The 23295-nt window shown below is 38.7% G+C and overlaps 1 protein-coding gene across 1 annotated transcript; it reads left to right on the forward strand.

Annotated features, from left to right (window-relative positions):
- The first annotated feature begins 2076 nt into the window (after positions 1-2076).
- On the forward strand, positions 2077-23000 carry LOC134759820 (contactin-associated protein-like 3). The gene is made up of 5 exons (XM_063714613.1): positions 2077-2163; positions 4152-4299; positions 19011-19214; positions 19872-20056; positions 21269-23000. Exons 1-5 carry the CDS (start codon positions 2077-2079, stop codon positions 21542-21544), a joined length of 900 nt encoding a protein of 299 aa, XP_063570683.1. The 3' UTR covers positions 21545-23000.
- Positions 23001-23295: the final 295 nt, after the last annotated feature.

The following is a 23295-nucleotide window of genomic DNA, read 5'->3' on the forward strand; positions in this document are numbered from 1 at the left end:
AAACAGTGAGAAGACCACTCCGATTAAAGGAGGAAGCGCATCTGAGAAATGTGTAGGGGATTTGGCTGTAGTGCAGAGAGTGACAGGAAACAGGTGATGGAAGGAATTGAATGCCAGGACCTGAAATTTGAATTTCAGGACAGGTGCAGTGGGGATCCATTGGAGCTGGTTGATATGGCTGTTTGTGTGACTTGCACTCAGCAATAGTTTAAAACCGTTTCTGCTCTGGTGATATGTAAGGTGTGTGTGTGGCTGGGGACAGTCAGTAAGTAAACATTGGCTGTAAGGATTAGTTAGGTCGTTAACATGAGGACCTACAGTGAGATGATGATCATGATAATGGAAAAGCTGCCATATACACACAAAAAGTACATAATCCTTGGCAATTTATTGGCTGTAGAGGGAAGATAAGGGTGGGGGCTCAGGACAGTGTACTTATTGAGCATTTTTCAGTTTCAGGTGACCAAAATCTAAGATCAAATAGGCTTGAACAATAAAGGAAATTAAAGTGACCACTTGATTGAAGCCAGGCTGAATTTAGGTAATCAGATTCTTTCATCAGCAGTCTGCCTCTTTCCTTCTTGCAGTTTTATTTTTGTCTACAACTGGCCTCATTCTTGGGCAGCTCCGTCTATGCCATAGCTTCAGGCATACCGTTTGCCAGCTTAGAAGCGTGACTGTTTTTCTTTATTTCTGTTCTTAGCAATGTTGAGTTCTACAGATATTATGCCTTTATTTGTTTATTCTACTCAGTAGGATAAGCTTCACAGGAGCAGAGACTTTTTCTGTTGTTTATGGTTATATCCCCAGAACATAGGGGAACACCTGGCATGGTATAGATTTTCAACAAATATTTGTTGAATGAATGAATGGGTATTTCTCCCAAGAGTTCAAGCCGAAAGTCCCAGGTTCTGCTCTCATTCAGCGTGGGCTTCCTGACCATACTGGAACCAGTCCTTTGCAGTAGGACAGGCATGGCGTTCAGTTGCCAGGCCTGAGTCGTGTCCCCGTGCTGGCCCCAGGTGGTAGGGTGAGCCCCCTTCAGACCCCATGGAGTGAGATGTAGGGAAGGCAGTGACTGAAGATAATCGAATGGAGATCAAGACCATGTAAAACAGAAGTTTTTATGTGGAAAAAAGTAGATTTTTACATCGACCATCACTGCTTATGTTCACGGTGAGTAAAATGTGCTTTTTCTGAAGCATTCCCTTTAGATAGCAATGCATAGATCAATTCAGATTTATAACAAGATGAACTTTCAGTACCTTCTAAATAAAGGCTTTATGTAACCTCTCATTAAGATAATGTTAAGGTACATTAAGAACTGAAAAGACAGGTGATAAAATGGGAAGAATGGAATAGCCCTGTATCCAGATGAACATCCAGACATGGCCTGAAGAAGGTATGGGCACTCCCTTCCCTGTTTGTGATTTGATTCCCGAGGCTGTCCTCCCTACTGACTCAATGTGTGGAATCAGAGAGAAGCCTGCTGCTGTGGAGTTAGTGAATTTGACCTAGTCCAGACAGTCTGAGAAAGGACAGGAATCTTTTTTCTTTTTTTTTTTTTTTTTTAGAACAAAGAGATTTTCTATACATCTGTGATAACACAGTAACCATCTGTTGAACTCTTTAATAGTAGGCTTTGTGTTTTTCTGATAATTCAAAGCTGGTTAAGGTGCCGTCCCCTCATATTAGCAGTTCAGCGGCCCCTTCCCCTCTCCTTCCATCCTTGGGTTCCACCGACACAGTGGTTAGCTCCTTTCACAGTGAGGAGCAAGTGCAGCTGCAAGCATGGGTAGAGCCACAGGCTGGCAGAGTGGCTTAGCATCACGAAGCCCTTCTCAGAAGGAATTGGGTATTTGTGCGATTCAAAGGGATGTTAATCCTATTTTCAGTGGAACTCTCCTGCATTTCCCCTAAAATATCCAATATGCAATTCCATATAAACAGTGTGTTCGTTTCCTATGGTCCTTGTGAGAAATGCCCACAAACTGGATGACTTAAAGCAACAGAATTTATTCTGTCATAGTCTGGAGACCAGAAGTTCCACATCAGTATCCCTAGTCCAAAATCAAGATGGGCCACGCTCCCTACGGAGGCTCTAGGGGGACATCCATTCTTCGTTTCTTCCGGCTTCGTGTGTTTGCCTGCATGCCTCATCTTGTGGGTGCCTCACTCTGGCCTCTGCCTCCGTTTTCACACCCTCTTCTCTTTTGTGTGGGGCTCTGCTCATCCTCACCTTTATCTCTCTTACAAGGGCAGTTCTGATGGTATTTAAGACCCAGCCAGATAATTCAAGATAATTTCCTCATCTCAGGGTCTTTGATCACATCTGGAGAACTTTACCTTCTGAAGTAACCTTCACAGGGTCCCGGGATTGGGGCATAGACATACCTTTGGGAGCCACTGTCAGCCTGTCCTAACACATGGTAAGATTCATCTCTGATAAAAGCATTCAACCACAAGTGCAGTATGGTTTGGTCTTTTAATAAAATCCTTTAAGTAATACTATAATGAATTTGGAGCTCCATCCAGAGATGCCAGGAGGTGTCCTCATTTGAATATAAAGCTCCTCCCCATAGGGTCAGTTGTCGCCTCTCCTTTCAGCTTTTCCCATTTTCTCTGCAGATATGGACAAAATATGAAATGATTATCTCAGAATTGCCATGAATTAGCAATAGACGAACTATTACCAAGTCTGACATCTACACTAGCATTTAAAATTGACCACATTCACTAAGGCATTTCCTATATTTTTATTTCCATGTGTTTATACCCAGGGACACCCATTGGTGGTCTGATACAAGGCAGGCTGCTCTTTATTCTATTTGTTTTGTTGTTAAGCCTGGTACATTCTCTCTCTCTTTTTTTTTTTTTTTTTTTTGAGACGGAGTCTTGCTCTGTTGCCCAGGCTGGAGTGCAGTGGCACAATCTCGGCTCACTGCAACCTCCGCCTCCCGGGTTCACACCATTCTCCTGCCTCAGCCTCCTGAGTAGCTGAGACTACAGGTGCCCGCCACCATGCCTGGATAATTTTTTTTCGCATTTTTAGTAGAGGGGGTTTCACCATGTTAGCCAGGATGGTCTCGATCTCCTGACCTCATGATCCACCCGCCTCAGCCTCCCAAAGTGCTGGGATTACAGGTGTGAGCCAATGCGCCAGCCCTAAGCCTGGTACATTCTTTAGTAAAGCAAAATAACTAGGCAGGAAACATTGTTGATTCTTGATTGAACTAACTGCTGGCCTGTGCCATACATAAATATTAACTCTGTGCCCCAGTCATGTTAGGTGATAGCACTTCTAGTGCAAAAAAGAGCATTAACCCTTTCCTTGTTCTCACACATGCCATATTCTTAAAAATCTGAAAACAGTGAAAAAATATCTAAAACAACTTTGTTTGCTTGCACTCTGATCCTTCCCAATGTTCAGATAGCAAGATGGAGTGAAGAGTGAAAGCCCCTTTGCCCTGGAGCAGACGGTGGCAGTGTGCTCCCCTTGACACCCCCAGGAAGCAGGCCACAGGTGCATGGAGCTGTGTTCACTGTGAAGTGGATTCAGCCTGATAACATGGAATCAATGCTGCCATTGAAATAAAAGCCAGATGTAGTCCTGCCCACACTCTATGATAGCCGTCCTACCTCCAGAGTGTCCTTTCTTCTTCCTAGACTGTAGTTTCTCGTTTATAAATTAAGGGTGTGGGGCTGGAATCATGTCTAGGTCCCTTCCAACTCTCTAATTGCAGATTCCAGGATTCTCACTGCAGATCCTTTGCATGTTACCATGGTGCTTGATTGCCCTGCCATGTGATGTGGCTTTTTGTGAGCATCTTTACCACTTGATTAGGGAGGAATCTGTGGGATAGCATTTTAGAAAAGTGAACTTCATAGAAGTTGCCATGTTTATAGTCATTTTAATGATGTGGATGAAATTTAAACTACCTTGTAAATAAAGAAAACGTAGACAATGGTGACGAATTCAGGGACTGGAGACATTGTCACATCCTTGTTAACCATTAGCAGTGTTTCCTTTAAAACAGCAGCTTTTTGCATATTAGCAAAGCGAGCATACATTGCTCATTGCCATGAGAGGTGACGACATGAAGATGGTACGTCCTGCAGATACATTGATCCCTTTCTCTGTTTTCTCCTAGGGTTTTCCAGGAAACACAAATGCAGACAGTGTGGTGCACTACAGACTCCAGCCTCCCTTTGAAGCCAGGTTCCTGCGCTTTCTCCCTTTAGCCTGGAACCCCAGGGGCAGGATTGGGATGCGGATCGAAGTGTACGGATGTGCATATAGTAAGTGGCCTTTACTCCCTGTGTGAAATCAAGGTCAGCATGAGATTCTGTCAAAGCCAAACTGTAAAAGCCAATGTCGGCATGAAATGTTGAACTTGACTTTTTCTGTCTTTTTAAATAGCTGGGCAAGCAGAACTGGTTTTTATGGAAACGCTCTAGTGTCTCCCCGTGACAATATGGACTGTAGCTACTGTCTTTTGTAGTTGAATTTAGTGGTGGACCTGAACTGAAACTTACCTGTCTTTAGATTCCCAGAGTTTAGCAAAGTACTTGCAATATGGTAGGCTTGTAATGAAATGAATACAATTCAAACTAACAACAGATGATGCTGTTTTTCTGAAGCTGAGATGACACGCTGTCTGGGAAAGCAGGAGCGGTGCTGGGGACAGGGTGTGATTTCTCGCAATCTCTTGGTTCTCTGTGTTTTTCTCTGCTGACGTCCTCTTTTGCACACCGTGCTGTCGCCTCACTTGATCTTTACTTGGTGGGAACCTGTGTTTACTCAGCCTCTTTTCTCACCTATTCCTTGTTATAAAAGTAGAAAGGATGGGGCCGACATGAATATAACACAAACAAAAAGCCGGCCGTGAAATTATTTGGTGGTACTCAGTGACACAGTTGCCACTTGATGATCTAGAACATACTTGTATTCTTTCTTTACATTATCACAAAAATGTTTTAAATTATTGTCAAAATGGAGTAAAATTTAAAAATACTCCTGTATAAAACTGGAAAACAAGGCAAAGAGCAGCCTGGATGGAAATGTCTTAAGTGGCTTCAATTTGGGTCCGGCCAGATGTTCATATCACACTATTTACACACAGTCACTCCCATTCTCTGCCTACTCACAGCTTTAGCCCTGCAGAATATTAATTTTCTAAACCATGATAACAACATCTGTCATTCATGTAGCACTTAATGTCTCGGATACTATTATTTCCATTTTATTACTTAACCCCTGTACAACCTAGTTCATTTCCTAACTCTGCCTCTGTTTTTTAGTGTTTACATTTCTATGGGGCTAAATATAATGGTGTTGCTTTACGAACAGTCTTTTTCCGTCCTCTTATTGTTCATCTCCTTCCATCCCTGTGTTTTCTGGGACCTATAACTGTGCTCTCTGTTTCAATGGCTAAGATGTCTGATATTTAGAATCTCTCTTTGATGCTGTGAAATTACCTTCTCCTCTCATTACTCTGAAACAACTTCAGGTTTACTGACTTCAAAGTGGAACATGCTCTTTGATGCCGATTTGCCATTAGCTTGATGTTCCTTCATGAAGAGATATTACTCCACTTCCTTGGGCTGGAGGTTAGTATCAGGAAGATCAAAGCCCCGTGCCCGATTCCAGGAAGGGCCGGTGGGCGATGCAGCTGCCATGCAATCTGCTGGCACCGTTAACTTCTGTAAACATATGCTGTTGGCCATAAGGGACTCCTAGTAAAAAATCCCAAACATGCAGACAGATAATATGTGACCCCTGCTAACTAGCTAAAAGTAATTCTTTAGAACAAGAGGACATCTACGTTGTCTTTTTTTCCTTAGAAGAGGAATTGTTCAAGTATGGGGATTTTATTTTTGTCGTTGACAGTAATACAATCCTTTATGACTTATGTTAATAATGGTAGTTTCAGTATTTTCCTTTGTATTTCCACTGTCCTGCTTGTTTTCTAGAACGTTGCTTATAATGACTTATGATATCCCTGCCATGCAGCATCTCTTCCCATTTATTTATTTATGTATTTATCAATTTATCTTTTTTTATTTTAAGAGGCAAGTTCTCACTATGTTGCCCAGGCTGGAGTGCAGTGGCTACAGGCACAATCCCACTGCTGATCAGCACGGGAGTCTTGACCTGCTTCATTTGGGAGCTGGGCTAGTTCACTCTTCCTTAAGCAACCTGGTGGTCCTCCGCTCAGAGAGATCACCATTTGATGCTAAAATTTGTTCAGACACCTGATCATCATAGAGCACCCCTGGGCTCCATCGATCCTCCACCTCAGCCTCCTGAATACCTGGGACTGCCCAGCCCTAGTGTTATTAGCTTTTCTACACTTCATTTACAATAATAGATTCATTATTCCTTTAAACTGTGTGTGTTTTCACAGACTCCTGGCTTACTCTATGCATTTATCTCTATTTCCACTTCTAGCCTGGGGATAGGTTGTAGGTTCTCCCAGAGTTGCTGCTCAACTGCAGAATAAAGCCATGAGCACAGATGGCCTCGGGCCCTTCTTGACAGCTGTATTCTCCTGGTTTTCCATGCACCTTTGCATGCTACTCTTCTTGCCACTCCTTAAAGGCTAACATTATCCACAGATTGGTTCTAGGTCTTTTATCCTGCTCCCAAGCTCTCTCTGAGCTTTTATCCACTTCCATGAGTTTTCAGTAGCATTTACACACTGGCTGATAACTTCCAAATACGTATCCGCAACCTACTCTGAGGAGTTCCAACCTCTGGTACAAACCTCTCTTCACTGGCCCTGTGAGCACTTAAAACTCAGTTGTCTATCTGCTCATTTTCCTTTGTCTTCCATCTTATAAAACGATACCAACAGCCACCTATTGACTGAAACCTGATTCTATCTCCTAAATGTTTTGAATTTCTTTCTCTCCCTCCAGTTTAGCCTAAATGAGCACCAGCCTCCTAAATCAGCTATTTGTCTCTGGTCTTGACCTTTCCAGTTTTTAGTCCACACAATAATCAGGATGATTCCTGGAAAAGCATGCACATTCGATTGTTCAAACTCAATTGTTGAAACATGCTTAAAGCCACACCCAAGACACTAGGATTGTTTCCCAGAGGCCTTAGACAGAAAAATAAATTCCCTATGCTGTACTGCCTGTCCAGGCCTTCGAGGGCATCTCTCAAGAACAAAGGGGAACTCCCAGAATCTTAGGCCAGAACCCTATGAGTCCTTGACGCATCTATCTCTCTTGCCATCCATGTCTAGCGAGTCACGAAATTCTGTATTCTTCCCTCCAAGTTACACCTTGCATGATTTCATCTCTCTCCAGCTCTACTACCGACTTAATCTAAACTTGGTGTCCCACAGATTATGGAAATTGCCTTCCAAGTTTAGGTCATCCTGTCTCTGTTGATAGCTGACTACATTATATTCTCCACACTGCAACTCAAGTTACCTTTTAAAAATGCAGAACTGATACAATTACGTCCCTGTTTAATACCATCAGTGGCTTTCCATTGTTCCTAAAATAACATCCAGACTCCCAGCAAGGCCTGAAGGAGCTTGTCCCTGAATAACTCTCCAGTGCCACCTCTTGCTGCCGTCACCTGCTACCTGTCCACTGTCAATTGTATCCAGCTTTTTACTGACTCAAAGCCTTTACGCCTGTGGTCTCCTCTGCTTGAAATGCTCCTTCCCCATGTTCTCAACTGGCTATTTCCTTTTCCTCCTTTGGATCTTAGTTTAAATGACGGTTCCTAGGCCCTCACTCTACATTTGGTTCCTCATTATAAGTTCCCAGGAAGCCTATAGTATGACTTCATGTGCTATAGTCACTTTTTGTAGTGTATCTGTATCTGTCTTATTAGAGGCCTAATTTCCTTTTTTCTCATTAGACTTCAGGCTACACTAGGGTAAGGTACATTCATTGCTGTAACATCAGCACCTAATACAGAGCCAGGAACATACTAAGTACACCATAGCTTTGCATTGAGTGAATGAATGAATGAAGCAGTTCAGAAAAAAAGTCTGACAGATGATAATAAAATCTGAATAATGAATCTAAATTTCAGATATTTATTTCTCTCTTACACTAGCCATCCAGGTAAGGCAGGTATCTTGGAGATTATATTGTTATAAAGTGTAGTATTAAAAATTGTAATAACTCTAGTAAAAATAGCAAATATAAGATTTTACAGTTATGTTTCCATTCTTCCATCTGATATTTGATGCGTCTTTATGTAGTAGAAAGGCAGTTATTAACACCTAGATATTCCAAGTGAGCAATCTGAGAAGCCACACCAAGGGCCGGCAGTGCAGGAGCTACAAATAATCACCAGAGACAGGGAGAGGACTCCAGTCCTCTGACTACCAATTCCATGTTCTTGATGGGTAATAACTGCCGAGGTTTTATAAAGGATCATTATATTGATACTTGTTTTGATATATTGCTATATTTATTGATGGCAGCTGCTCCTTTTCTACTTTCAGAGAGACGACATCAAGCTGCATTTTATTGTATATAAACATTTAGTTTTTGATTCTGTGCCTTCCTCCTTTTTATCATGCCAGCTTTAATTATCCTCAATTTCAGAGTTCTTTAAATCACTCCACTTTCTTTGATATTAATGCAAAAAATAGAACGGTCCTCTACCTGTTGTTTTCTCAAGTGGTTAGTCTCCTTTCCATCTCTTTAATTCCCAGTCCACTAGTGCAGATTTTAAGGGCTTACATTCTACTCCGTGCTAGTGTTTTAGTATTTTCATTAGATAACACTCAAACATGGCTTTTGTCTGATTCATGTTTCTGTTAAACTGAGATTGGGCTTCTATTCCTTTGTAAGTCACGGGCAATAATTCATGAAGAAAAAAGAAAAAGGTTAGTATTCAAGGTTGACTTCATAAATAACCAAGAAGAGCTTGCTTCGCCACTTTTTTTGTCCCTTAATGGTGGAAAATTTGGTGGGGGAGGGGGTCTGAGAGTTGTGGATTGTTTTTTAAAATTTTAATACTTGGAGCACAGCCCAGATAATTAACAGAATTCTAAAATGTTCTTTTCACGAAGATTTCTTTTATAATGTCCCAAGTGAAAATCATTTTTTATTAGTCACAGGTAATTCTTTATTCATGCATATTCTGTTACATTTTCTTATAACTTAGTTTTCAAATAATTTTATATGTCATTCAGACTCTGTCTTACATAGCTATGCTATTACCAATCAGTCCTTTTCTTATTCATCATTCTAGCGTCACTTATAATTGGTTGAACCATATATTTGCCAGTTTTGTAGATCAAATACAGTTGAATATTTGCAGCGTCATCTGGATTAACTGAGTGCTGTCCTGGTTTCTGTAGGAACAACAGACGGCAAGTGGAGGTTTCCAGTAAAACAAAACAAATAGTGACTGGACAAAAGAAGCAAATTTTATTTTCTCCCTTCCAAAATTTTACCTGTCCTTGATTAGAATTTGAGACATGGGAAATTTTCATAACTCCTGAGATGGTCGAAGTTTGTATTTCTTCATTGGTGTTCTAATGAAGTTAGAACTACCTACCTCTGTAAAGTTCCTTTAATTGTTCTATCACTTTTACATATACACGCTGTGCTGGTTTGCATCACTGGCACCAATTCTGCACCTGTCCCTTGCCAGCGCCTGTGAGTGGCGTATGCTTCCCTGCCCCCTGATTTTTGAGCCGGCCAGTGACTTCCTTGGGCTAACGGTAGGCAGAGTCAACTCTACAGTGTATCTACTGTCCTCCTTTGTGTCTACCATTAATAAGCACGCCTGATCTATGAATTCCAGTAAAATGAAAAGAGATACATGCTTTACATATTTTGAAGCTGTTTCATTAAATGCTTATAGATTGGGAATTGTTTTATCTTCCTTAAAATTGATTTTTTGTAATTATGAAATATCCTTGTTTATTTCTAATAATACCTCCTGCCTGTAAGTCTGCATTCTCTGATGATAGTAGTGTATAGCTATACCAGATTTCTTTTGGTTAGTGTTTTCATGGACTATCTTTTTCCATTCTTTACTTTCAAACTTTTTATCTTCATATGTAAGGACTCTTTCTTTATTATTTAAACTGAATCTGGAAATCATTGAGTTTTAGTTGGTATATTTAGTCCACTTATATTAAATGTTATTACTGATATATGTGAAATTGTAGCTGACATGTTACTCTCTGTTTTATATTTGGTTCACTTGTTTTATACTCCTTTTTCTCTCGTCTTCTTTTGGGTTAATGAAGTTTAATTTTTCCAGTTTTTCCACTATTGTTTGCTGTTCTAATTTTGTTCTCCTAGGTACTCGAGCTACTACTTTTATCACTTTCCAAACAATACTAGGATTTAAGTACAACTTATGTTAGTTAAACTCGTCCCACCGTGTGTGCTATGTTGACACATTTTAGTTTCATAGATACATGTGTATATGTGTACATATATTTTTAATCACAAAATTTAATATAATTTTTTTGGCAATCAGTATTCACTTGAATTTACTCATATATTTACTTTCTCTGCATTTTCATGCTCTTTCTGAATCAAATTCTTTCAGCTAGAAAGACCCCTTTTAATATTTGTCTTAGCCCAGTTCTACTGGTAATAAATTGTCATATAGCTTTTGTTTGCTTGAAAATTGTCTTTATTTTATATGAACTTCTGAAGGCTGTTTCAGCTTGCTGGAGAACACGGTCTGTAGTTATTTTCTTTCGGCCTTTTAAAGATGGCATTCTATTGTTTTCATGATATTTATTAAGAAATCAATAGGTAATTGATTTTTATCCTATAAGGGAAATGTGTATTTTTGTTCTGGTTACTTTTGAGAATTTATTCTTTGTCTTTGATTTTCAGCAGTTTTGCCTTGATGTGGCTATTTTAGTTTTTATTGAATTTGTCCTCTTTGGATTTCACTAAATTTCCTTTTTCTATGAATTGATTATTAGATTGGGTAATTCTTCACTGTTATTTCTTCACAATATTGCCTCTGTCTCGCATTTCCTTTCCTCCTTTCTGAGACTCCAGTTACATCTGTCTGAGATGTTTGTATCTTATTTTCTTTCTTTGTCTCTCTCTTCCTGCCTCCTCCTGCTTCTCTCTCTCCCTCTCCTCTTTCATCCTTTCTTTCTATTTATGCTGCAGTCTGGATATTGTGTACTGCTTTATCTTCTATGCTACTAATCAGATCTTCTGCTGTGACCAATCTGTTGTTGAATATGCCAATGAGCTATTAATTTTAGTTATTGCGATTTTCAGTTTGGGAATTTCTGTTCATGTATCCTAGTGAAATTCCTTATCTTGCTTTCTATTTTCCTGGAAATATTAATTACAGTTATTTTAAAGATTTTTCGTTAACTTCAATATCTGGATTATCTCTTGATCTTTTCCATTGTCTGGTTTTTGTTTCTGTTTTGATGTCTGATAATTTTGACTGAATTCTGGACATGTTGGACAGAAATTTGTAGAGGCTAGAGAAGAGCAAGTGATCCGCCAGTGAATCCCCACCACAGCCTCTGATAGGCTTCTAGGTTAGGCACAGATATTAATTCAAATAAGCATTTAGCTGACTCAGTGCAGCGTCTCAGTCCCCATGAGGCCTAGTTGGTATCTTATATCTGGAGTACAATGCTTCACTAGTCCCAACTGAGATTTGAGGGCCTTTACCAAAACGTTTTTTTGAAAATCTCTGAATTCTGCCATCTGACTCCTAATTATGATGAGTCTGCAGAGACCCCTGCTTCGTGACCCAGCCTCATAGCTGTCCTGTCACTTTCTGCTTGGCCACCTTGTCTCTTGCCCATTGCTCCTTGGGAGCTGACCAGTGCTTCAAGGGTAAAAGCAGAAAGAGTGTTCTGAGCTTGTCTTCTAAGATCTTTACATTCTCAAACCCTGGCAGTCCTAGTAGATCTTTAAAACTTTCAAGAAGATTATTTAAACTTTACTTGATACATATTTTCTACTTGTCCTTGGTAGGAAGTGTAGTCTTCTGAATGTTTGCTTGTCATAACTGAAAATATAACTACATTTCTTTTAATGCCATGGGAAATGTATTGAAGTAAACAAAGTGTATATAATTTTTTCCTATAATAATGTGTTTATAATACAATCTACTTAATATTTTGGAAAATTATTTTTCTGTAAAACACTGAAGTGCTAATTAAATTTCAACACATATTTTTTCAAAATAAATAAAGCTGGTCACAGTGGCTCATGCCTGTAATCCCAGCACTTTAGGAGGCCAAGGCAGGCAGATTGCTTGATTGCCCAGCCTGGGCAACATAGCAAAACTCCATCTCTACAAAAAATACAAAAATTATCTGGACATGCTGGTGGGTGCCTGTAGTCCCAGCTACTCAGTAGGCTGAGGTGTGAGGATCGCTTGATCCCAGGGAGGTCAAGGCTGCAGTGAGCCAAGATCATGCCACTGCACTCCAGCCTGGGTGGCAGAGTCAGACCCTGTCTCAAAAAAAGAAAAATTTTTAATAAAAAAGTAAAATAAATAGAAACTCAAAATAAGATGAAAAAGTAAATCCATGTCCATCAGAAATAAGTAAGTTGAAGAATTGGAATGTGAACCTCCTCACAGAGGATTCCAGACTCTGTGCAATCAACTATCGTTACCAGGGAATGGGAGAGAGAAAAGAGAGAGGAAAGAAAAGAAACAGAGAGGAAAGATCATGCATGAAAATTAAAGAGAGAGATCAAGGCCTTTACTGAGAATGTAGAACCGAGGCCTGTTTTCCCTAAGTTCCTCTTATTATGCCCAGAAGGAAAGAAAATATGTGAGTGAATAAAGGCAAATATTTCCTAGGAAAGCTTTGTGTATTCATTGATTGCAGGATTCAATATTCTTATCATCCTCCCTGAATTGATCTACAGAATCCCAATACATCTATTCTAACTTATTATTATATTAAAATGAATCGTCACTAGTCTTTAGAGAAATAAAATCACAATGAGAAACCACTATACACCTAGCAGAATGGCTAAAATTAAAAAGGGTGGAAACACCAAGTGTTTGGCAAAGATATGGAATTCTCATACATTGCTGGTGGGAAATGTGAAAATGATACTATCACTTTGGAAAACAATTTGGCATTCTTTTAAGCTAAATATACATTTAATATATAACTCAGCAATTCCACTCCCGTGTATTTACCTGGGAGAAATGAATGCATATGGCAACATAAAGGTGTATGTGTGAATGTTCCTAGCAGCTTTATTTATAAGAGTTTAAACCCGGAAACAGTTCAAATGTCTATCAGCAGGTAAATGGATAAACAAGTGTCAAACAGTTGAATACCCCAAGCAATGAGAAAGAACAGACTGTTGATATATGCAACAGTATGTGTGTATCTCAAAAACGTTACACTTAGCAAGGAACGCAGACACAAAAGAATACATACACGATACAATTTTATGAAATTTTGGAACTGACAAAACTAATCTGTAGTTACAGAATGTAGATAATTGGTTTCCTGGGTCTCGGTCTGGGTGACAGTGTTGGATGTTTGATACAAATGGCAATTAGTGAGTTGATATGAAATTGCCTACACCTTGATTTTTTGGCAATAACCTAGGTATATATATTTGTTAAAACTCATTGAACTGTAACCTTAAATTTATTGAATATAAATTATAACTCTATGAAAATGATAGTCGTGTTTGCATATTGGAATTGTGGGGTTTTTTGCTGTTTTTTTGAGAGGGAGTCTCTGTTGCCCAGGCTGGAGTGCAGTGGAGCAGTCCCGGCTCACTGCAAACTCTGCCTCCTGGGTTCAAGCTATTCTTCCACCTCAGCCTCCTAAGTAGCTGAGATCACAGGCATGCACCACTACACCCAGCTGATTTTTTTGTATTTTTAGTAGAAATTTTACCATGTTGCCCAGGCTGGTCTTGAACTCCTGACCTCAAATGATCCGCCTGCCTTTGCCTCCTAAAGTGCTGGAATTACAGTGTGAGCCACTGTGCCTCACCCCATATTGGAATTAATATTCAGTTTATTTAGAGAGTAAACCTCTGTAATTTGCCCATTATCCTTGATAAATCATCTTGAAGCCTTCGTGTGCATCACAGCTACCTAGTTAGCTTATTAAATATGCAGACCCCTGGGTCTCAACCACCGAAATCCTGATTCCTGGTCTGGTTGAGGCTCACGTTCTAAAGTCTCCAAGTGATCACTCCTAGTTGTTAATCTGAGTGAGGGTGGTTGATAGAACACTTTAAGAAAATTTCTGTGGAATCGTGTTTTTTTTTTTTTCTTTTGTAAGACATCAGTGTTTGCACCCTATAGAATCTTGCTGTTTTCAAGCAATGTTTTTCTCTCAATGTTGATGTTTCCCCTGAAAAGGTGGTGCAAGGTAGGATGGGGATGAGACATGCCTGTGCTTAGAATGACAGTGAGAAGCAGAAAAGTAGTAAAGAGAAGCCAGAATTAAGAGTACATTCTGGGTGTGAAAAATGTGAAAGTAGGCCAGGCGGGGTGGCTTATGCCTGTAATCCCAGCACTTTGTGAAGCTGAGGCGGGCAGATTGCTTGAGCCCAGGAATTCAAGACCAGCCTTGGCATCATAGTGAGACCCTCATCTCTTGAAATTAGCCAGGCATTGTAGTGCATGCCTGTAATCCCAGCTACTTGGGAGGCTGAGGCTGGAGGATCACTCGAGCCCAGGAGTTCAAGGCTGCAGTGAGCTATGAAGGTACCACTGCACTACAGCATGGGCAACGGAGTGAGTCTCTGTTTCTAATAAAAGTAAAATGTGAAGGTAAAATATGGTGTAAGGAAATAAGGGAAATAGCAACTCAAAATTACTTATGTCTTAGCTTTTCAGAGACGTCATACTTTCCAGTAGTCTAAAGCAAGTAGATTCCTTCCTTATCCTTTCTTAGAAGTCCTTCTGGACCAGATGCCTGTTTACAGAAGCATCGCTGTGAATGTGGCAGAAACAATCATATTTCAGGATTATATGACCTCGTTTCTAGACTGTGGGCTCCTTAAAAGTAACTCATTGCCTTCTGCATCTTTATCTTTCACCTAGCATATGGAAGGCTTGCAGTGAATATTAGCTGTATGAATGAGGACATAACACATTTTAGCAGAATTACTTCTGACACAGTTCTTCCTTGTATGACAAAGTTCTTCATCTACGAGAATTTGTATTTGGGAACTTTGTGAACACATCTGTCCTTAGCTTTTCCGGTATTCTTTGAGGAAGTGTGACAAAGACATTATAATTGTACCAATAATCTTCAAGTATGATTTTAAAACTCTCGTGGTCCTCTAACACAAGAAAATGAGATAGATACATTAATACTTCTGAGTAAGATTTAGGTCACCAGTGATTGAAGTGAGTCAGCCCAGGAACAAGCTGGCTGGCAGAGAAGGAGCTGTGTAAGTGTGGATGAATGGTTATAAATCTCTTTTTCCTGGTGGAAACTGAAGATTTCCTAGGTCCTTCAAAAATTAAATCTGCTATCATTTTAAGCTGTCTACTTTCCTACATATCCCCTATGTGCCATTTTAAACTCATTTCCACCTCTTTTTCTGCCCAGTGCCCTGACAATAATAATGAAGCAGTCGTTCACTGAGGGTACCCCATGTGCCCAGCACTGTTGTAAAAGTACAAATATTAACTCATTTAACCCTCACAATGACCTTGTGAGAGAGGAGTGTATGTGTTCTTACTTATGAGGAAACTGGGGCACAGAGAGGCTATGTAACTTATCCAGGATGGAACCAGGATTCAAGCCCATGCAGTACGTACTCTAGTGTACTAGAAAATGTAGCTCCTGATCTAATGGTGACAGACTAACGTGTCAGGGGTCCACATTGCTAATACTGATCGAGATTCAGCAATCAAAACTATAATCTTAATTAATAAAGCCAATAATTATAAACTAAATTCATATAAAATTAGAAAAGCACTTTCTGTTTTAAAACACAAGCTAAGTTTTCTTTATTCATTTTGGATAGCAAGGCTTTTATTCTGAAAACTTTGAGGAACGTTGGATTTTATTGTAAACGTAATAAGTGACATTAATTTTCCAGTATCCCACTACATTTCCTATTTATATAATTGAATTTCATACAAAGGATTTTCTCCAACAGGTTTCTGAGAAAAGATTATATTAAATGTGTTACTGGAATTGTTTTATTTTAGCGTATTATTCAAATATATATTGTAGGGGAATATTTGCATTGATTATGGCTAGGTAGGAGAACTGTTTTTTTCTTGAAATGGGGTCTTGCTGTCTTGCCCAGGCTGGGGTGCAGTGACCCAAGCACTGCTCACTGCAGCCTCCACCTCCCGAGCTCAAGCTATCCTCCCACCTCACCCTTCCAAGTAGCTGGGACTATAAGCAAGTGCGACCAGTCTTGCCATGCTGCCCAGGCTGGTCTCCAACTCTTGGGCCCAAGTGATCTGCTCGCATCAGCCTCCCAAAAGGCTGGGATTACAGGCATGAGCCACTGCACCTGACCAGCTGGGAGAACTTTTCTTTGCTCTTGCAAGTGTTTTAAAATGCTAAAAGTATGACTTTTGTGGACAAGTGGGAAGAGAGTTTACCTTTTAGCATTACTTCTGAAGACCAAGACTTGAAATTTTGCTTCTGCAGTGGGAGGATCTTATTCAAGAGGGACTACATGGGAGTTGTCCCTCTCCAGTGCTGATCTTGGTGGGCTCATTATTGTTTCCATCCCAAACATCAATGCTTTCCATCCCAAACATCATTTTTTGTTTCATGTTTTTATATATTGACTTCATAAATCATAGAATGTTTTATGATTTTTAGAAAGTTTTGATTTGCAATTCATTAATCTGCTTTTATTTTAAAATATGCATAATGAGCTATAAGTATATTCTTAAATTTCTAGATACAAGCACTAGCGATTACAATAAAGAAAAAATCAAGGTATTAGCTAAAGAGCAAGAGTTTCAAGGTCATTGCTTTATGTCTCTTTTACTTGATAAGTTTTTTACTATTCTATTTGCCTGAGGGAAACATTTCAGGAACTGTACTTCACATGCCTTAGAAGATCAATACTGCTGTTGGAGAGTAACAGTAAACATAGAATGAGAAAAAGAAATGTATAGGTTGCAATAATCCAGAAAAAACCTTTTCGGGAAGAAAACTTTTTTTGTTAGTCAACTAAAAAAAAATAGCTCAAATATTAGCATTTTCTTTAAGCAACAAATAAAGACATGATTATAAGTATTAGGGCAGTGCTAAAAATGTGAAAGTCTGTAGTCGATCTTTTTCAAGTTTCCCTTAGTTCATGGCCATGGAATAATAATCTTAGATGTCTTCATTTACATTTGACAGAGTTTTGTTTTTATCATGAACATATAATAAGTTATGTAACAAGGAATAATTGTTTAGTTTACACATATTTTACTCAGAATGTGTTTATTCATCATGCACTTGATGCATTAATTCCTTGTAAGTACATTAACCCAATGTGAGAAAATCAAACTTCTAAATTTTAAAATGATATGTAAAATGGACAATTTTTGAAGTGCAGTTTATTATATATATTTCAGATAATGTGAATGAAATGGATAGCCATGCAAAAAGTACTAGTAATATTTTTGTGAAATTAAATATAATTAAACAATGCCATCTTATTGGCTTGAATGACATCAGCTAGTCAGCTTCAAATAGTTTCATATTTCACTAGGTTTTCATGCATCTTCATTTATTAAATAAATATATTTTTCAAAGGACAATTGCTTATTTTTCTTTTTACTTTTAAAAAGAGATTTTCTGGGTAATATTAATTTCTTCATGTGATTTTGACAGATACTATCAAATATTATTTTATATTACTGATAAAATGAAACAACTTGTTTTTTGATGAGCTGAACATATGTGACATTTATAGTGAATTTGTAAGACCCTGACAGAGTGCTGAGAGAGTGTGGCAGCATTGGAGTTCTGACAAGCTACAGCAGAAGAACCAAAACAGAGGTGTTAAGGCTGTGCTCTCTCAACAAAGCATCCAAGAAAACAAAACCTCTGTGCCCTTGTCAGTCAGGGCTCTCCAGAGAAACAGAACCAATAGGATGTGTGCGTGCGTGCGTGCGTGCGTGCGTGCGTGCGTGTGGAGAGAGAGAATTTTAAGGAATTGGCTTGCCTGATTGTAGGGACTGGCAAGTCCTAGGTAAGAGGTGACATTGCAGCTGGAGTCCAAAGGTTGTCTGGAGGCAAAATTCCTTCTTTCCTAGAGAACTTCAGTTTTCTTTCTTTCTCTTACAGCCTTCAACTGATTGGATGAGGCCCACCCACATTATAGAGTTTAACCTGCTTTACTCAATGTTTACTGATTTAATATTGATTACCTCTAAAAAATACCTGCACTGCAACATCAAGACTAGTGTTTAACCAAAAACTGTTTACCATGGCCTGGCCAAGTTGACACATTGCAGTACCTATTAGCAGTACTATTAGCCAGGGGTTGAGAAAAATGTTACATCAGCTCATTTAAAATACATTTATTACATGTCTAAAGCAGTATTTAATAAGTATGATATGTTTCTGTATCTTTACAGACAAAATCTTTAGTAAAGTAGGTACATGTGTAAGAATCAAGAGAAGCCAAAGCTACTGGGAATGAACAAAGGTATTTAAATTGAGTGACACTGATATTTAATATAAGAATGACCTTAAAATAAAGAATTTGTGTAGTGAAATACAACTTCTTTCCTGATTGTTTTTAATCAAACAAAATGAGAAGAAATGGGCTGCTCTAAAGATAAGAGCCATTGGGAGTAGGTTAATAAAAGCATTTCTAGATGATGAAGTTGGAGAAAATGTTAGAAAAATCTAACAGTGGGTATTACGTATATCAACTCATGATGCCAACAGAAAATATATTATTGTTAGTTGTTTCCTTCAATGAATGGATTAGAAATACAATGTGTGTCTGTGTGTGTGGTGTGGCATATTGATGCACACATTTTCAGTGTGCTACTGTATGACATATTTATATTTAGAATTGCTTTTTAATGTCTTCTTTCCTAGAATCTGAGGTGGTTTATTTTGATGGACAGAGTGCTCTGCTGTATAGACTTGATAAAAAACCTTTAAAACCAATAAGAGACATTATTTCTTTGAAATTTAAAGCCATGCAGAGCAATGGAATTCTACTTCACAGAGAAGGACAACATGGAAATCACATTACTCTGGAATTAATTAAAGGAAAGCTTGTCTTTTTTCTTAATTCAGGTAAAAAAATACTTGAACTTTTATACCAGTAGTTAAAAAAAATCTGTTTACATTTGTTGGTACTCAGTCTTTTCACAGTTAGATAAAATGACCATATAATTCATCATCTAAACCAGAACACCTTTAAGAAATAAAAAATACACAAGTGATAGTTACTCTGGGACAGTAAGTGCAAAGTAGAACTGCAATGAACAAATGTAAATGAAGGTTTAAGAGCATTACTAATGGATGCATGCAATACATACATATCCTAAGTATGATTTCTGTAAACAGCATATATTTTGACAAACTGTGCAAGATCACCATACGTGTGTATAATATATATGTAATATATGATTATCCATATCATAAAGACAAGAATAGATCATTATAAAATTATGAGATAATGCTGATAATGAGGTTCTAAGAAAGAAAATATTTGCAATGTAATTACAAATGTCATGAGTAATAGAAAAAATACTAAGAAAAATTTCAACAAAGTGTAGAATTGAACTTAAAAAAAATAAAAACAGGGTAAGGATATTGTGTTCAAGATAGGGAGAAAGTGAGAAAACAACTCCGTAAGATGGAAAGTTGGATGCAAACTGTGATGCTCAACTAAAAAAGGGAAGCCGTGATTTTGGACAGAAATAACTGTTTTTTTCTTTCTCCTGTAAGACAATGCTGAGCTGTCTTCCCCTGTTGCTCCTGTGACCCTCACCCTGGGCAGCCTGCTGGACGACCAGCACTGGCATTCCGTCCTCATCGAGCTCCTCGACACGCAGGTCAACTTCACCGTGGACAAACACACGCATCATTTCCAAGCAAAGGGAGAATCCAGTTACTTGGATCTTAATTCTGAGGTTATTATAGATACATAGTTTAAATTAAATATAACCTGAAAAAGAAGGTAGCTGCATAGAGAAATGCCATTTTATAGTAATTCATAACTAAGTTGACTAATAGTAATAGGTATGTCTGTCCTGGTACTATGAAACTGTTTATGCCTTCTAATAGGTCAGTTTATTATAATAGATCATCTTTTCCACCTTGAAAAGAAGTTAACAGTCAGTGTTAGGTTTAGGAAATCCACAAATGCAGAAATATCAAGGTAGCAAGCAATGTTATTAAATGTACTCATTTGAATACATTTCATTTGAAATTTCATCTGGTATGTTACACTCGTTGTTTGACTATGCAGATTTCTGGGGGATATTTTTTCTCGTCTTGGTGCAATCCTCACCAACATAGCATTATCTAGGATCACTTTGAGAAGTTAACAAGATACACACCAATAGATTTATTAAATAACAAGAAAGTCAGATGCTCACATATAAATAATTTCCTGATATTTTTTAAGTCATTAATGCTTTTTGCAACCCATTGCCCATATGTATCTAAGCTACACTGTTAAGTAGCGTCTATTCTTCCAGTCCTTCACAGGACACCTTAAAGTGTATGAAGGATCAGAACAAACCAGAAAAACTTTGATATTTACTGGCATAAGTGGCTTTGGCATATAATATTAAACTGAAGATCCTAGTCCTATACCAGATTATTCAGTTTTATTACTTTAACCATGTAATAGCAAAAGATAATATCTAATGCAGAGGTTGGCAAACTATGGGCATCAGGCCAAGTTTGGACATTTTTTAATTAAAATAAAAAGCCTGTTTTTGTTCAAAAGAGAAGGTTTTATTGGAACATATTCTCTTTCTTTATGTATTGTCCGTGGCCACATTGGTACTTCGTGTCAGAGTTGAGTGTTGCGAAAGAGATCATATGACCCACAAAGCGTAAAATTTACTACATGGCTGAAAAATTTTCAACATGGTAGAAAATGTGTGTTGACTTCTTCCTTTTAAGTTTGTTCAAAACTGTCTGGTGCCAGAAATAAAGGTATTAACAGCTGCCATTATGATAGAACACTTCATTTGGAATAAGCAAGCATGCAAATATAAGATAATGGGAATGGATTTGTGACAATTAGAATTAGACCTATTAATTATAAATGCTTTAAACACGTAATCAGAAAATCACTAAACAATGTTATTTATGTCATTTTTCTTTCTAAGATCAGCTTTGGGGGAATTCCGACACCTGGAAGATCACGGGCATTCACACGTAAAAGCTTTCATGGGTGTTTAGAAAATCTTTATTATAATGGAGTGGATGTTACTGAATTAGCCAAGAAACACAAACCACAGATCCTCATGATGGTAAGGAAGCCTAATGGGAAGGAAAGAAAAAAGGACATTTTATTTTTTGCATTTAAAAATTATTCATGTGAAGTCTCCATTTCATCTAATATTTTAAGAATCAGTTCTTTAACAGCTGCCCATGTAATATAGTAATTTAGTTTTATTTATTTATTTTTTTTGAGACAGAGTCTCCCTCTTGTCTCCCAGGTTGGAGTGCAGCAGCGCAATCTCAGCTCACTGCAGCCTCTGCCTCCCAGGTTCAAGCAGTTCTCCTGCCTCAGCCTCCTGAGTAGCTGGGATTACAGGTGCCCGCCACCATGCCCAGCTAATTTTTGTTCCCTTATTAGAGACGGGGTTTCACCATGTTGGCCAGACTAGTGTCGAATTCCTGACCTCAGGTGATCTGCCTGCCTTGACCTCCCAAAGTGCTGGGATTACAGGTGTGAGCCACCGGGCCCGGCCAATGTTTTTTTTTTTTTTTTTTTTGAGGTGGAGTCTCTCTCTGTTGCCCAGACTGGAGTGCAGTGGCATGATCTTGGCTCACTGCAAGCTCTGCCTCCTGAGTTCATGCCGTTCTCCTGCCTCAGCCTCCCGAGTACCTGGGACTACAGGTGCCCACCACGATGCCTGGCTAATTTTTTGTATTTTTAGTAGAGACAGGGTTTCACCATGTTAACCAGGATGGTCTCGATCTCCCAACCTCATGATCCGCCCACCTTGGCCTCCCAAAGCGCTAGGACCACAGGTGCACTTTTTTTTTTTTTTTTTTTTTTGAGATGCAGTCTTGCTCTGTCACCCAGGCTGGAGTGCAGTGGTACAATCTTGGCTCACTGCAACCTCTGCCTCATGTGTTCAAGCCATTCTCCTGCCTCAGCCTCCCAAGTAGCTGGGACTACAGGTGTGTGCCACCACACCCAGCTAATTTTTTTTAGTAGAGACAGGGTTTTGCCACATTGGCCAGGCTGGTCTCAAACTCCTGACCTCAGACGATACACTCACCTCGGCCTCCCAAAGTGCTGGGATTACAGGCATGAGCCACCTTACCCAGCCTAACATAGTAATTTTTATTATGCATAAAAAGTTATAAAGTAAATATGCCTCATGGGACATAGTTGTTTCATTTTTATATGAAATAAAATAACTTTCTATTTTTACATGGAAATCAGAATTCATATATCTCACGTGTTTTTGGTGTTGTTATCCACAGGAGACCAATTATTTTGCAATGGCAATCCCTAATGATCTATTCCCTAATCAACTGGAAATACTTCCAAATCAGTTAATAAACTTCTTTCAATGTTTAAAGTTTGAAATATCTAAGTTGGGGTTAAAGGGAAAGCTCATGTTTAGTTGTCAGTGTATCTCAGCAGCACATCATGGGAATATTTATTCGTATTGTTGTAAAAATGTTTTCTTTCCATAATGTTATGTGCTGGAGGAGTTGGCTCATGGGTTGCAGGACCAAAACCTGAAAATATCTCTGACTGTGTGTCACCAGGCCACACAATGAATACATCACTTAGGTTAGCATGAGAAAAGGGGAAAAACAGCTGTGAAGCCCATGAACTTTCCAAGAAGGTAAAGGAGAAAAAAAAAAAAAGATGGATTTGAAGTCTTAAGTTTTACTATGAATAGCACCCTGCTGAGATCATAAAAATGAAAAATACCATCAAGATACATGAAAAAGGAAACACCAAAGGGAAGAGTGATAACAAGGCTCCACAGAGCGCAGCTTCCTTTGACAAGATGAAAAGGAAATGAAAAGAGGAAGGAGATAAATGGAACAGCCCTCTACCTAAAGTTTCTGTCCATGGAGAAACTGACATTTAAGTGCTGCTCAACAGGAAAAAGAAAAAAGACCTGGTTATTGAAGTTGGCTTTGTTGGAGATGCGTTACTCAG

The sequence above is a fragment of the Pongo abelii genome, chromosome 13, assembly GCF_028885655.2.
Source record: "Pongo abelii isolate AG06213 chromosome 13, NHGRI_mPonAbe1-v2.0_pri, whole genome shotgun sequence".
NCBI classification, from domain to species: Eukaryota; Metazoa; Chordata; class Mammalia; order Primates; family Hominidae; genus Pongo; species Pongo abelii.